General features: G+C 46.1%; 1 protein-coding gene across 1 annotated transcript in view; it reads right to left on the bottom strand.

Annotated features, from left to right (window-relative positions):
* The window catches only part of LOC118771680 (pleckstrin homology domain-containing family A member 5-like), a 66,752-nt gene that overhangs the window by 16,451 nt on the left and 33,936 nt on the right, over positions 1-16,365 (bottom strand). The window contains exons 4-10 of the mRNA XM_036519687.1: positions 14,127-14,210; positions 7,576-7,696; positions 7,240-7,344; positions 5,314-5,386; positions 3,469-3,569; positions 1,751-1,866; positions 359-1,477 (exon numbers count right to left, since the gene is read on the bottom strand). Of these exons, the coding sequence (XP_036375580.1) occupies positions 359-1,477; positions 1,751-1,866; positions 3,469-3,569; positions 5,314-5,386; positions 7,240-7,344; positions 7,576-7,696; positions 14,127-14,210 (1,719 nt within the window). The remainder of the gene's footprint in view (positions 1-358; positions 1,478-1,750; positions 1,867-3,468; positions 3,570-5,313; positions 5,387-7,239; positions 7,345-7,575; positions 7,697-14,126; positions 14,211-16,365) is intronic.

The raw sequence follows: 16,365 nt of genomic DNA, 5'->3' as shown, positions 1-16,365 counted from the left end.
CCACCCTGCGGAGCTGTGCAGGAGCCGGAGCAGGGGGATGAATAACTCTCGCAGCACGCCGGCACTTGGCGAGGTGCCGCTTTCCTCCTGACGTTTTCCAGACCGGTTCTGTCAGCGAGAGATGCCTGTAATAGAACCCCACGCAATTCCCTGGAGCGATCTAACAGGCCAGCCAAGCTCTCACCCCGATCTCTTACGCACTCTACACACAGCAAGGGCTTATTAACGTGTGTTGGTGTGTTTCTGATAATGAGCAAGAACTGCACAAAAAAAGCCTCAATCTGTCATATCTGTAATTGCTGCCAGAACATCCCCCCCACCCCCCCCCACCATCACCACCAGGAAATGCTCTTCTCACCTCCTGGTGTCGTCCTCTTGGCTTTTTCCTCTCTGGATTCTCACCCACTGCTCCAGCTGCTGCATAGAGCTGGTTCTCTGAAGGGTCCTTTCGGCCTCTTTGGGAGGGGCCTGGGCCTGGGCTGGGTCTCTCTGGGGTTGGGTGTAGGTGGAGTCTCTCTGGGGTTGGGCATGGGTGGGGTCTCTCTGGGGTTGGGTGTAGGCGGAGTCTCTCTGGGGTTGGACATATGTAGGGTCTCTCTGGGGTTGGGTGTGGGCAGAGTCTATCTGAGTGTGGGCGGAGTCTCTCTGGGGTTGGGTATAAATAGGGGCAGGGTGGGGCGGGGCACACCCCACCTCCACCAGGCTGCAGTTCCCTGACCCATTCACTTGTTCGGCCTTGCACTGGATGTCCTGCAGGGGGGCGGAGTTGTTGGACTGGCACGACGATGATGTCACAGCTTCTACAATGGCTGCCGCCTGGTCCGGCTGCAGCTTGGCACTGTGCATCTTGGTCAGGGCCATCTCCACGCTGTCCTTCCCAAAGCTATACCTCTCTCCCTCCCTCTGCTTCCTCTCCTGAATGCAGCGGATCCCTGCTTCACAGTTCCGCTCATTATTCTGCACTTCGGGCCGAGTCAAAGTCTGCTGGCTCACCACATTATTCACTTCCTGTGGGACGACAGGCTTCACTTCCTTTGGGATGTGATGCTTCACTTCCTGTGGGACATGGTGCTTCATTTCCTGTGGGACATGGTGCTTCACTTCCTGTGGGACATGGAGCTTCACTTCCTGTGGGATGTGATGCTTCACTTCCTGTGGGACATGGAGCTTCACTTCCTGTGGGATGTGATGCTTCACTTCCTGTGGGATGAGGTGCTTTACTTCCTGTGGGGAGAGGTGTTTCACTTCCTGTGGGATGAGATGCTTCACTTCCTGTGAGACATGGAGCTTCACTTCCTGTGAGATGTGATGCTTCACTTCCTGTGGGATGAGATGCTTCACTTCCTGTGGGGAAAGGTGCTTCACTTCCTGTGGGATGAGGTGCTTCACTTCCTGTGGGGAGAGGTGCTTCACTTCCTGTGGGATGAGATGCTTCACTTCCTGTGGGGAGAGGTGCTCAACATTCAGCCTCTCGTGTCTGTAAAAAGAAAGAGGAAAAGTGAGAATAAGGGGGGTGGTCCATGGGAAAGAAGAGGAGGCAAATAAATGTCAAATACAAGGCATGACTGCTTAACAAATAAATAACTGTAATGACCAGTGCTAAAACGGTAAGGTTTTACAAAAGACTGAAATTTTTTCCTTCATTAGTAAAGTCTCACAAAAGAAGCAAAGACTGGGACTACCACTATATTAAGTATGTTTACTGTATTCCAAAGAGCTGTGTCCTTCTAACATCATATACTGTGTCTACCTCCTGATTGGCTCCATGTGCACCAGGGCCGCATCCGTCATCACCTTCATCCAGGACTCCATGTCTTTGACCGAGTCAGTACAGAAGTAGTAGGTGCGCATGTTCGGGTGCGTCGCCTGCTTAGAGAAGGACAGGACCAGTGGAAGTGGAGCGAGCTGAAACACAGAGAGAGAAAGAGATGGGGGTGTCAGGCATCATCTGTAACTAATAACACTTCTACACTCATAACATATTGGTTAAAGACAGCCGGGTGATTTACTGACTTCTGTGGGTATAATGCATTCAAGAGACATACCCAGTCTGGACTGGATGCAGATTCGGAGCAGGTGTTGAATAATGTGACAAATATCTCTGTGCTGTTTCTCAAAGTGCTGTGAAGCATTTAATGCACTGCATGCAAAGCTTAGGGCAAATCAAACACATTTCTGGTGCACTCTACCATGAATATAACACTGACAGATGGGGGTAGTAGTGAACTGGGCTCTGATCAGAGCAGTAGAGGTTTTAGTTCTGGGAGTGTCCTGCCACTACACCTGAGAGAACTGTACTAACTTACATTTAGAGAGAGGTAGTTACGTGATTGCGTAAACATTCAGAAGAACAACCAGACAATATGGAAAAGGGAAGTTATGTAAGTGACCCTGTAGGATCAAGGGAATTTGTTACATAAATGAATAATTTAACTACTGTCACAAGCGAGCAAAAGGCTTTTGAGCTGAACGGCTGGTGACTTTGAGCTGCGGTCAAGAACGCTTTTTGGAGGCAGTGTGTGAGAAATGAGACCAACATTTGCTCACTGAGGGAATGTCAAAAAAAAAAAAAAAAATTAGCAATCAGGAAAAAAAATATCCGGAGACAACAGTGAACACACCATTCTGGGCTTGGATGGGCGTGGCCAGGGAGGTACAGGCATGACTAACGGTTTGCACACATGCACAGCCCACGCCTGGTAATGCGAGATGAATGCATGAACGCTGTGAAATGTCACTTGATGTGTGAAGAACACAGCTGGTGCACACGCCGGGCCCGGCCTTGGACCCGGGGCAACGCTACGCTGTACGCTGTTCATGCACATCTGCAGACGCGACTCATGAGCGTGCTAAATCTGAGCGCAATCAGGCGACACCAAAGAGACTCAAACGCGAAAAAAGCAAGAAAAACAAGACAGGACAGACAAATCCGGGAAACAACAGAAGTAAGCCATTTCAGTTTGAAAGTCTGAAGGCACAAGTGTGCATGTGTGTGTGTCTGTGTGAGTGCACAAGTGTGTGTATGTGCATGTGCGTGAGCATGCGTGTGTGCATGTGCGCACTTGTTTGCCTGTGTGTGTGTGTGTGCATGCATGCACATGATGGCGTTACAAAACGATTATGAAACAAATACTGTGGATAAATCCATGCAGTGTTGCTGGACTTACCATGAGGTGGCAGCGCTGATCCCTGTTTACATGGTGATTATTCAGCCTCGCAACATAAATCAGGACATGCCGGAGAGAGAGGAATGAGTTTAGACTGTATCCTTTTTCCCTGAGTCCGTAAACAAATGTGAGACAGAACTTTGTCTCATTGTCTGGTTTAGATTAGTTTTAACACTAATTGAAGGCACAAGACCGACTTGAGTGAGGACCTTAAACAGGTCCAACTGCTCAAGTCTGCACATAAAAAATGAACAAAAAGACTGCATAGTGGTGAGACTATTACAAAGGGGTAAGCACTGACCTTAAATGCATACTTTTTGCTGATATGGTCATCCACTGAAAGCATGGAAATATGAAAGCTGGGTAGGAGAATACTTCCCAGAATTCCTTCTTCTTTTTCATCTGCAGAGATAAGTAATTAGCCAATCAGCACACACCTATCTATGTGCTAACTGACAGGAAGCAGTCAAGAATGGAGACTCTTTTTTTCTTTCCCTCCACCTTCAAGATGCTCTTATCCAGAGTAATATACACAGTTTTTTTTTACATGTTATCCATTTATACAGCTGAATATTTACTGAGTTATTCCACTCAAGCACCTTGCCAGAGGATACAACAGCAGTGCCCCACCTGAGAATCAAATTGGCAAATGTTTTCTGGATTAAAACTAATTTGTGAACAGTCTGAATTTTGGTCCGTGCAATGTTATTACGCTGTACCATTTTCAGTTTGAATTTTTAAGCAGACAAAGTAGCAGATATGTTCATTTTTCCTTTTACAGCATGTTTTGTGCCTGTTTAGACAGGAATATATATATATATATATATATATATATGTATGTACATAATATTGTATTATATATGCACATAAAAATAAAGATGGAAGGCACTACATATATTCAGATTAATTCAGTTGTGCTTTATCGGCAGGGCAAACCAAAGCAGTGTTGGCCAAAGCAGTACAATATGAAGTTTAAAGCTAAGTAAAAGCTAAGTTTAGAGCTAAGTAACTGACCAGGTAATACAAATTAAAACATAAATAGATGAATCCACACATATGTATGGATAAGATAAGAAATGCTTATATCTTCCCCTTTTCCCCAATGGTCACATTTCACCAGTCTTCCAACAATGGACCCCACACGGTGGACAGCAAGGCAAGGACTGAAGGCAACATCAAGAAGACCACATCAAATGCGACATCAACCACACAGCGCTAGCGTGACTCCGCGCCAGGTTCCCCAAGGCCTCGTATGGAAGTACAGCAGGAATCCTGCTCTATCTGACAGTGTGCTACACACAGTGATCTAACAGGGCCTGGGAGACAGGGCAGAAACAGACGCTGTCCTCTGCCGTGTTCAGATTTACACAGGAAATACTTTAATCTCCGCATTTGATACAAGCCATCTGTGCCCTCTCTGTTCACTCGGTGCGAAAACAAACACCCCCAAAAATCGGCTCCCCGTCTGCCCTCTCTCTGGGGAAGCACACGGCTGGCAAATCTCTCTCTTTCTCTCTTCTTCAGCGTTGAATCAGTCTTAAATAAGTACCAGCAGAAACCACAGCCCTGGAGATGCCCATACTGTTGTTCTCACTGCATGCTGAGTGCAGAGGGAGACTCCTCCTAACCCCAGGTCTCACACACATTCTTTTGGCTTCCAACAGAATGCAGAGACACCAAAATGGAGGACGAAGCTGCATGCACGTCCCCTAAATAACTTTTATTTCAGCCCATAGTTCCAGCTAATGAGTACAGCAGTAGTAAAAGTAAAATAGTGATTGAGATGGAGGTAGAGAACTACAGTCATGGGTATAGCAGTAACTGACATATAGCTACAGTAGTAGAAGTATAGGTTCAGTGATAACTGAGATGGAGGTACAGTAGCAAAGTACAGCACCAGTAGAAGTATAGCTACAGTAGAAGAGATGTAGGTATAGTAGTAACTAAGATGGAGGTGCAGTACTTCAGTCATGGGTATAGTAGTAACAGAGGTGTAGCTGCAGTAGTAGAGATGTAGCTACAGTTGTAATTGAGATGGAGGTACACTAGCTATAGCAGTAATGAATGCATAGTAGAAAGGGCAGAGTTAGAGGGGATAAAAGCTCTCCCCGGGTTTATATTTAGACACAGGGGAAGATGGACTTACCTCTGTAGTAGAACAGGCACATATCAGACAGCACAAACCACCTCTTCTTCCAGAGCTTCATCCCTGTGCTGTCCTGAGAGAGGAGAGACAGCATCACTCAACAGCCACAGACTCACAAGCTCAAGCCCAACCAATCGTGATGTCTAATCTAATTCATTTAACATTTCAGAGAAAAGGCCCTCTATCTTTTGACGGACACAAATGAGCGTGCTTCATCTGTGAATGACAGAGAAACTCTTTTGTTTCATGATAGTTTGAACAATTTTATCCAGCCTCCTCTCTTCTCTTTCCACTGTCACGTGCCCATCTTTTAATGTCCTCTTCACTCAAAATCAGCCAATTTGCCTTCACTCTGGAGCTGGTGAATAGCAGGATATCTCACAGGAGAGTAATCCACACATGATTACAAGAAGCAGATCTGGGTAAGCACGCTTGAGCACAGTTTTCCCTTTCAGTGCAGGCTTCTCCTGCTCGGCTGAGACAGAAACTGCCCTCTCATGTCTGTCTGCCGTGTCAAACGATGTTGCTGTCGGCATGACAGCACAAACAGAGGTGAGGGAGAGGCCTGGCACTGCCGGCTTTCAGTTCCTCTCGGGGGAAAAGATAAGCGCTTCTCCCGGGTGGCTTCATCCTGAAGACAGACTTTGCGAGGAGGTCTCTTTGACTGAAAGGGACGACCGCAGCCGTAATCAAGGGCAAAGCATGGAACACATGGCCTTCGGGCTGCAAGACCCTGAAGGCCCCACCCGTGCCTCAAAGTCACACTGTACTGAACTCCTCCCACTTCCAAGAAAGGGGGCGTGTCCCCCAACCTCACTGTCACTGCTAGAAGGGATGACATTATTCACTATCCATTTATCTACATTAATACACAGTGCCTTACAAGGTCATCACACACAGCACAGTCAACACAACAAGAAAGGATCAGTGCTGAACAGCCAGTAAGGAAGTATCGCCCTGGAAAACAGTGCTAAATGACCTTCAGATATTAATGATTGATTGAGCACAGACACAGCATCTAGCATGTATCCTTAACTGGCAGCATAGGACACATAGGCAACATAGCTGCATCACCTTGACGTGCACGTGGAGACTAACTGATCCATAAGATGCACGTGACATGCGCATGTGTCGCCTGTCCTTTCCTGTACGGTACATCGAGCTCCCACCTCCATTCACTGTAACAGAATCTGTCTCTCCCATCAAATATCTGCCTGTGCCCTTTAAAATGAACCGAGAGTTGTTCTATGCCAAAAAAAAAAAAAAAAAAAAAACAACTCTACGAGAAAATGCTGGGCTGGAAATACACTACCGCGCATTTAATGGTGAGCTTTGCAGGGGCTGATGACGTGGTGTGTGCTTGGTGCATCTGACTTTGCCTTAAATGAAGAAAATGAAGATGTAGCCTTCACATTATCTCAGCAAGCAGAGCTGGCCTACGCTGCGATTAGGTGTATAAACATGCCTTGCTAGCTGATGTGGATTTATACCCTTCTTTTAAGGTGATTTGAACGAAGCCACATTTTGACTGATTTTTAAAACCGTGCAGAATTTATCTCTAAACAGCACAGCTGTCAGCTGCCATAGAGAAGAGTTACAGCTGGCCATGTTGACTGGTCTAATTAAAACTGCAGGAAAGATGTTCTCTCGGTACATTTAAAGGCAAATCACACAGAATTCATGGTCCTTAAAAAAAAAGTTAATACATATTATTAAAGCATGCAGAATCCATTCATAAATCCTGTGACTCAGAATTTTGTCCCTGGTATCGTAAAGAAAACCGATCCCATTTATGGAAATGCAGTTATTACTCAAAGTGAACTGCACCAGACGAAATGAGAAATGAATATTTCAGGAGTCTGCCACTGGTAGCCACACCTTCAAACCTCTCCCCGTTAACCTCTTTTGTGCCTCTGTTGCATTTACCTGCTTGTACAGCCAGCCGCTCCTGACAACCGGGGCGGTGGGGCATCTCTTTATAGAGTTGGACCTCTTTCCAAAGTTGTGGACTTTTCTGGAGGGTCTCGAGGGCTGTAAATTAAAAATGAATGAGCTGAGAATAAAACAACAAATAAAACTGAAACTCACATCATTACTAGAGACTTGGTTGGTGGGGTACTACTCAGCATCATCCTTCACGCATAGCCAGCTATATCACACTCTGAATAACAAGTTGAAGCTAGCGTATGTGACAAACAGCACTATAAAAGAATCTAAAAAACTGTCCCGCTTGCTTTTGACTGGCGCCTGGGCGATACTCACCCTGCCCGCAGAGCTGCTTGTGTGGGCGGAGTAGTCAGAGCCACCGGTGTAGGTTGAGGCCTCGGTCATCATGCTCAGAGGCCGCTCCTTTTTCTCACTGGCTGGAGCTTTGGGAACTGACCTGGGGAGGAGACGTGATGAGGGATAAACACCTATGGCAATGGAAAAGACTAAAACTGGCACTACACATACAAATGCATCTCTAACTGTAAGGTGTTTTATTTCAACTATATCATTATTGCGCTGCACCGTGATGAAATTTACTTATATGCCTTATTTCTACTTATACTACTGTCTTACTTATTTTATTTATTATATAAAGTTGAGTTGGCTCTGAGGCTAAGAATTTCATTACTGGTAATGATGTTGCATTGTTATCAAGTATATGACAATAAACTTGAAACATGAACTTGAAAACTTGTAACCGTAAGGTATTCCGTGGCAACTGTAGAATATTCCACAGTAACTGACTAAGTGTTCCGTCTCAACTGTGTGATGTTCCATTAGAACATCCCTCATTCCTCTGAGTTACATTCTTGTTTGAATTGTTAATAAGAAATGCGATCTGAGAAGCACTCTGTGGCAGTTACGAGTTTGTTACGAGCACTGTACTAAATAAAATTGGATTTATTCTAAATCTGAAGCTGGCCCTCACTTCAATTAAGCAAATCAATGAGCGACAGAGAGGCACATGCATTTGAGGAATGACTACTTTCTGAGGCAATTACTGGCTCTGCACCCTTGCTGATATACTTCACCACATCTAACTGCTTTCAATCCTCTGCCAAGGATTTAATTTGGCTGATAAATTGAACTGCGTGCAAGTTTATGCCCAAAGTCAAGAGGCAGGATGAAAAAGGTCTCAAACAATAAAACAAAGTTTTTTTTTTCTATGTGAAGTATTTTAAAACCCTCTTTTCTTTTCCTATGACAAAAACAGCAATAAAAAGTCTGATGTGGTTTTCTTCTTCTTGCCTCCAAATGATGACAACTAAGATATAATTCTTCACTTTCTGTATCCCAAGTGACACTATGGCCAAGAATCTCACTCTTCACAGGTGTAGAGGTTTGGACCCCTGCTACCATCCCAGTCCCCCTTCCTCCTCTGCCCCTCGCCCCACCCACCCCTCCCCTACACCCAGATAGATCTTACAGCTCCTGCTTCACTGATGTCATAGGACTGGTATGACAAAGGGGTTAACATTAAAACCACAGGTGTCAAGTGACAGTGCAAGGCTCAGGTCAGAGGTTACCCACAGCTAATATTAATTAGCTGTGGGTAATATAGTTAATATAGTCCGCCATTATCACGCAGGAAACCCACAAACGGAAATGCAGTAGAGAGGAACGCAGTAGACCGGCCCAATCCTCATTTTTTGGGAGCAAGATAAGGACAAACAAAGCAAATGAACTTTCTTTAAGCACCTGCTGCGGCTTTAGTTTCCTTTACCGCCTGGGTGAGGCCATTAGTGGTGGTGTGGCTTAACGAGCTGCCGTGTGACTTTCCAAGTCCTACAGCACTGTTCAAATCAAGTGTTTATGAGGGCTTACAACGTCCATTCATCACAGTGAATTCAGCTGGATTTGGAGAACCTCCCACCACCTGTCTCTGGCATAAAGGAAACACATTGAGGCTTTCAGACCGCACACAGCACCACTTCAAGTGCAATAACAGAGCGCTCCATGAAGCTGGTCTAATTTCCAAACTAATTTCCTCATCACGGGCTTTTGAGAGTGCAGGCTAATTCTGCCCTCTTGTACATATCCACCAGCAAAGTCACTGCCATGAAGAGGATGACTCACACCTTCTTCCTCTTCTGAAAAAATGACTCTCTTTTCACCCTGCAATTAAACCTCTCCACAGACACAGAGTTCCCGATGTAGCGTCGTTCTGTCTGTTTCCGATGCAGGGTCCTTCTGTCTTGCCTTCAGGCATCACAGCGTAAGCAGCCTGATCCATGTCCATATCTGTATGTTGTATTCTTTCTGTACGCTAGCAATAGCAGGTAAGGAAAGTGCAAAATGAGTTGCCATGGACAAATGGAAACCACAGGTACCCTGCACAGGAAGCAGACTGTGGTCATGTGATCACAGATAGGCCTTTTACCAAAGAAGAAGCTCTCAAGAAATTCTGAGAGATCACTGGTGGTTCACTGGTGAGAGGCACACTCAGAGGTCGCACCCTATCTCAAACAGTCACACAAAACACTCGGAGAAGCCTCAGCGAAACCGCTTTAAAGAGAGCCATGGGTGTAGTTACTGGTGACAGCGGTGGTTAATTTTTATCAGTTGCTCCCACACAAGATGAACATTAGGAGATGGAAACATTACATGTCAAACGAAAATCTAACTGAGACAACTACCAGACAAAGACGAGACGTGCATAAATCTCATGAGCAACAAGAGGAAGGACATCAGGCCTGGGGTCAGGGTCAAAGCTGAGTGAATGAAATGAAGCAGCAGACCAACCAGGAAAATGAAGGAACACTACTGTAAAAAAGAAAAAAAAAATGCTGCTGAGTAACAGAATGCAGCCACTCCATCCAGGTGATAAATTACCTGTTTAACACAGGGTGAAAGTGTTTTCCACAATTCAAGCTAAAAACAGAGGGGAAATGTAGCATGAGCTGACTGCACATTCAAATAAAGCTGGCTGCAAATCATTCACGAAGAAATAAAATAAAACCGGAATGTAACAGCATCAAAAATGATCACAATACCAAACATAATAATGACAATTTCAATGACGCATGTTTTCCACTGAGCAGTTTATATGACCATAAAAATTATGTTCCCAGCGAAACACTGTTCCTCCTGCCAGTTTCAGCTCACTCAGTCATGTAGTTAACCAAGAGCCATTTTAGCGTGCCAGTCAGGCAGGCAGCAAGTCAGTCAGTCAGCCGGTCAGGCAGTGAGTCAGTCAGTCAGCCGGTCAGGCAGTGAGTCAAGCAGTTAATCTGCTTAAAGAGCTTACAGTCACTGAATGTCTGCTTTTCCAGGTTTTCGTTTTTAGCATCATTCATGGAAACAGAGTTCTGGCTTACTGAGGGACATTCCTGTTGGATTTCCCGTGTGAGTATTCCTGTGAAGTCACATGATGAACACCCCCCCTCCAACCTTCACCTCATTTTATGGGTTTCCTCAGGAGAGGCTTTGGATGTGCAGTAGTGAGATAGTGTTCTCTCTGAACAAACCCAGACACAGGCAGCTGTGCTTAAAAGAGCTGCTGACCAGTCACCTTCCAGCCCCTTCCTTTCTCCAGTCATGAATGGACAGCTCATCTAAGGCTGATATATACCTATATACCCATATACCTAAGTACTGCGTGACTCAGACGTACACAGAGGCAGTTACAGCACGTAGGCTACTCCCCTGAGAGAAATCTCACTCACTGCAAGAGCAGACTATACCGGGTTCTCGAAACTAATCACTTCATCTTCAGTCACCTCCAAGCCTGATTGTAGTGAAACTGTACTCTTCAGGCAACCCGTTACCACGCACTAACAGGACACTGTCACAGCTGCAATGTTGAAAGTGTCTGTAACAAATGGGCAATAAGATGAAAACACATGAAAATACAGAGAGGGACCCTTTTCATCTCAGAGTTTGGGCTGCTGCAGAGAGAGGCCTGAAAACCACAGTCAAAGGAAAAAAAAAGCCACAGGATAAATTACTATGAGCTCAGAGGGGAACGCTGACAAACATCTGCTCTTCGGTCTCCATGTTCCCGACACATCCATGAAAGCAATTTTCTTCCCCATAAAATGAGTGAGATCGCTAAGCTGTGTGAACTGGCCTGTGAGTGGAGAGAACTGAGTAAGGCTTTAGGGGTGTCATTTTTTTTTTGGAGGGGAGGGGGGGGGGGTTCAGGGGGAGAGACGGCACGGAGAACAGGGGCATTAGCCCCACAGAAAGGACAGCAAGCAGGGAACGAGCCAACACCACGGGCGGAGTAACCTCGTTACGGAGAGAGGGTGCACAGACACTGCCCCATAAATCCAAATCACCCTGCCCCCCCCCCCCTCCAGCCCTCCAGAGTATGAGCTGAGCCACTTCTCTCATTCCCCTCTCCCCCCGCTCCTCCCCAGAGTTTACCCACGTTAGAACAAGAACAGCGGGACACGGCCCCGTTTTACGGCCTCCATTTGTTTATGTTCTACACACGGCGGCAATCAACAAATCTTTTCTCCTCTAATCTCCTGCTCTCGAGCAGCGGGTCAGGATTCTGCCCAGAACGTGACAGAACCGGCACGTCTGTTGCCAGGAAAGGAGGGAGTCGAGCGGAGGGGGCGCTTTTCAAAGGCTGTAATTGAAGACATAAAATTGCTTTTGTGCTCCACAAAGAAAGTCATAGGGGATAAAAATGTCTCCTACACGTATCTGCAGTGAAATGAGGGGCCGCGCTTTATTGCAGACGGCGAAAGGAATGAAAATTTGTGCGCAGACTTCTCCGACGGAAGCCAGGAAAATTGCTTTACAGTCAACTGTGCGGGTCACTTGTGAAATTCAATTCCTTCAAATTGTGTTTCTTAAATGTAATTATCTGAGAAAACCTTTCCGAATGTCTAGATGGAACAGTGCAGCACAGCTTCCCACACAAACGGAGAAAGAATGAGAGACTTCTGATGGAAGGCAAATAAAAGACGCAGCATGCATCTGTTAAGTTTAGTTTTAAGTGTTTTTTTAAGTTTATTTTTGTTTCCAAGGTTACAGGGCAGTATTTAAGAACATTCCACATGACATCTAAATAAATTCTATATCCAAATGACCTGCTTTTATAGATGAAAGGTGAGCCCTGGTCCTTTTCCACTTTTTGATTAGTAACACAGAGGCAACCCCATCCACCTCCACATGAGTGACAGGTCATGTAATTCTCATTCTGTGCTACAGGTGCAACCTTCTCAGACAGGAAGACGACCGGCTCACAGGCAATATTGGATTCTGATGGAGAGAGAATGGATTTCACTAGATAGAGGACGGGTTTTTATTGGCTCCAAACTGCTTATGAGCTGCAACGCGTAAGGACACATATCTAATGCGCGATCAAATCAGATATTAGTTATTCCGCTTGCCATATGAACACGGCAGGACTGTCCATGCATCCGCTCTTGTGTTGAGTCCTGACCTCCGCTCACCTTACAGACAGCTGGGCGAGGAAGTGGCATGAGGAGCGTTTGAGGACACGTGAGTGTGTGGCGGTCAGAACATAGCATGAAGATCTCCGACAAATACACAAATCCCCCCAGCTTTACTGAGACTTAGCGTTCTCTTCCCTCTCCCCATTTACTCCCACATAGCCCCCAGACCCAGGAGCCAGGGAGGATAGCAGAACATTTCAATGCTCAAAAACAAAAGCCGCGACCCTCAGTTTGCAGTGGATTGCGCAACATTCGTGGAAAACGCCTGAGAAGTTGTCACACATCAGTGTTTATTAAACCGCCCGTGTGTTCCTTCCATCTCAATTCCCATGCCCTCCGAGCAGCTTTAAGGGCTTAATGGTGCTGCCGTATTTACTGATCCACAGCGCTTATCCAGAGGCTGCAGAAAAACACACCTGGAAGCACTGGGAACAGTGATGACGCAATGTACACAGCAAAACCACCACAGCTGCTGCAACAGTAGCACGTAGCATATTGAGTTTGTTGGAGTGAAGCAAGAACAGGAACTATTCAGGGACACAAGTGATTGTGATAACTCTATTGGATCCATATAGTGGTAAAACAAAGGCACTGTCATTACTCCAGGGGAGCCGCCCAGTCACTGAGTGAGAGAATATACAATTTCCCTGTTTTTTTTGAGAACAGTTGGGATTAGCATTCCCAGCTCGGATATCTTCTGAAGAAGGATCATTTAAATCGTTTCTCTGGTTGCTCTCTCTATGTCCCAAAGTGCTTTACATAATATGTGGTGCCAGGATAATCTTCCCCCAACATAAAAACCACATAAAAAAATCCTCTAACACAATTCCTTGTAACACCATTTTGTGGCTATGGATCTCTGGGTTCCTCCAGACTTATCGTATACTCTTGTGTCAGTATGCTAGGCAGGCTGGACAATGCCAAACCTGTACAGCCTGAAAGGCTGTGGGTGTTAGAATTACCTTTCAGTCAGGCACTAATTTACAGCTGTAACATCTTGTGAAGTCACTTCCTGTCCAAATAAAGATGTGACCTCAACAACTAAGAGCCAAGGAAAGGAACCGCCCCTCAGGACTGGAGCGACACAACCCTGTTTTACCACACAGAAGGAATCTTAAAAAGCACATCATGCACTAGGTGATGCAACATGGTATAACACATTCACAGCATTTCAAACAGTCAGTAAACAAGGGTGCTTGTCTGAAATACACTCCATTGCTGGAACTGCTGTGATCACCTGTAACCATCACAATACATCTTTTCCATTCTAAACACGGATTTATGCCCTTAGCCGAGCTGTTAGTCAAAGACGTTCCACATTACGGCTGAACAGCAACACCACAGCCCACCACGCTCTGCATGCAGAATGAAGTGACCTGCTGTTTGATAAGGATGAAGAACAAAGTGCCTTACTGTTCGCTGAGGATGAAGATGCAGTTGTCCTGTGACGGTGAACCTGAGACAGGGTGCTTACAGGTCACCTTTCTCTCATTGTGACTGGAGAGAGAGAGAGAGACAGAGAGAGAGAGGGAGAGAGAGAGAGAGAGAGGGAGAGAGAGGGAGAGAGAGAGAAAGAGAGAGAGAGAGGGAGAGAGGGAGAGAGAGAGGGAGAGAGGGAGAGAAAGAGGGGGGGGAGAGAAACATCAATTTCTTAAACCAGTGCAATTTCACACCATTGCATAGCATTGTTTCTACGCTTAATAGATGTCCCGATCCAAAGACAGCTTTCAGAGCTTAAATTTGACGTCTTATTTATACAGCAGACTATTTATTTGAAGTACATCATGATAAGCTGATCCCAATGGCATTGCTCCGCTTGGGATTCAAACCAACAACCGTCATGTTACAACTCCAGTTCCCACTGCTCCAGCCACTGCCCCACCCTACCGTCCCACTACAGCGATTAAGACACACCACATGCAAGAACACAAGACAGGAAAAGTGAAAGCCAAGCTTCGTGGTACTGACGCACGACACCGCTCCAGGGTACTGCCGCTGTTCGGGGGCTTTGTTCGGTCTTCCGAGGATCCCGACCTCTGCGGGAAGTAAATGTCTAGGGGCTCAAATACAGGACTGCCCAAGTCTCCTTTACTGTTCAGCTCCCGCAGGAGCAAAACTGACAAGACCAGACCCAGCGCTGGCAAAGCAGAAGAGTTAGAGGACAGGCAGTGAGAGCTCAAGAAGCACAGCGTACTGTAAGAGAGAGAGAAACTGCGACTACAACAGAGCTGCCACAGACAGAAGCAAAGCCCGCCTTGACAAAGAGCAGAGACTCTTCAGCCTCACTGCCACACACCTTGGGTAGAGGCTGGTGCTGAACCTCAGCATGGCTATCTTCTAGCTCTGCGTCTGCACAAAGCAAAGTAAATCCAAACGAAGGCTTTATCCTGCTCCTTTCATCTTCTGCCTGTGCTGTGCTCGAGTTCAGCAACCGAAGCCCCCTCAGCTGCAAGCCACGGTCACGCCCCGATCAATGCAGGGGCAAACGCCCCACCCCGCCCCTCCCGAGACCACCCAATTAGGGCCATCTTCATGCAACTCCGCGGTCTATAAATACAGTTACAGTCCCAGCGCACACGCCCCACTCAGGGTGTGGACAGCTTTCTCTTTAGAGGAGCTCTGTCACCACCTTAACTTCTACATCTCAGTATCAGATTGCCACAATAAGCTGCATTATACCCTCCTTGTTTATTACATCAAGGGATATTAGATTAATAATCACATGATTATCATCATAATATGATTCTCCATGCTCAGGAAGAAAAAATGCACACTCAGTTTTCACGAGTAACTGTTATTTACTCAACTACACTCAAACACTGAGATTGACATTTAAATTCAAGTAAGCTGTTCTTCTGCCAAAAACTAAAATGGAAAGTGTGAGGCTGTCTCATGCGCACACGCACACACACACACACACACACACACACACACACACACACGCGCACACACACACACACACACACACACACACACACACACACACACATTCACACACACATTCACACACACACACACACACGCACACACGCACACACACACACACACACACACACACACGCACACACGCACACACACACACACACACACACACACACACACACATTCACACACACACACACACACACACACACACACACACACACGCACACACACACACACACACACACACACACGCACACACGCACACACACACACACACACACACACACACACACACATTCACACACACACACACACACACACACACACACACACACACACACACACACACACACTCCCTGAACGCTCCTTGGAGTAGTAGATCTTAGATAAGCTTATGACAATCACAGACTGTAGTACTGCAACCCAGACTGCAGGGGTCCCTGGTGAGTACAGAGGGCATTAATGTGCTAAGCACTCTCATTTCCACCCAGTGAACACAATGCTATGACAACAGTATATTATCCCCCCGTTTAAAGCAACAGCTAATACTTATATTAAGCTCCTGACCTTTCCCCAATCCATCAGGCATGCAAGCATCCCTTGCAATAAATCAATGCTAACCGTTTCACTGCTCTCAGGAGCCTCCCAGAACGCATCTGAAAATAACATGCGCGAAGGAGGGGAAAACGGCATTCCTGCGCAGCTGGTGAAAACACAGACGCTCCCT

This window comes from Megalops cyprinoides, chromosome 25 (assembly GCF_013368585.1).
Source record: "Megalops cyprinoides isolate fMegCyp1 chromosome 25, fMegCyp1.pri, whole genome shotgun sequence".
Taxonomy (NCBI): domain Eukaryota; kingdom Metazoa; phylum Chordata; class Actinopteri; order Elopiformes; family Megalopidae; genus Megalops; species Megalops cyprinoides.
Note: the sequence above shows the minus strand (reverse complement) of the source record. Positions and strands in the feature narration are given on the sequence as shown.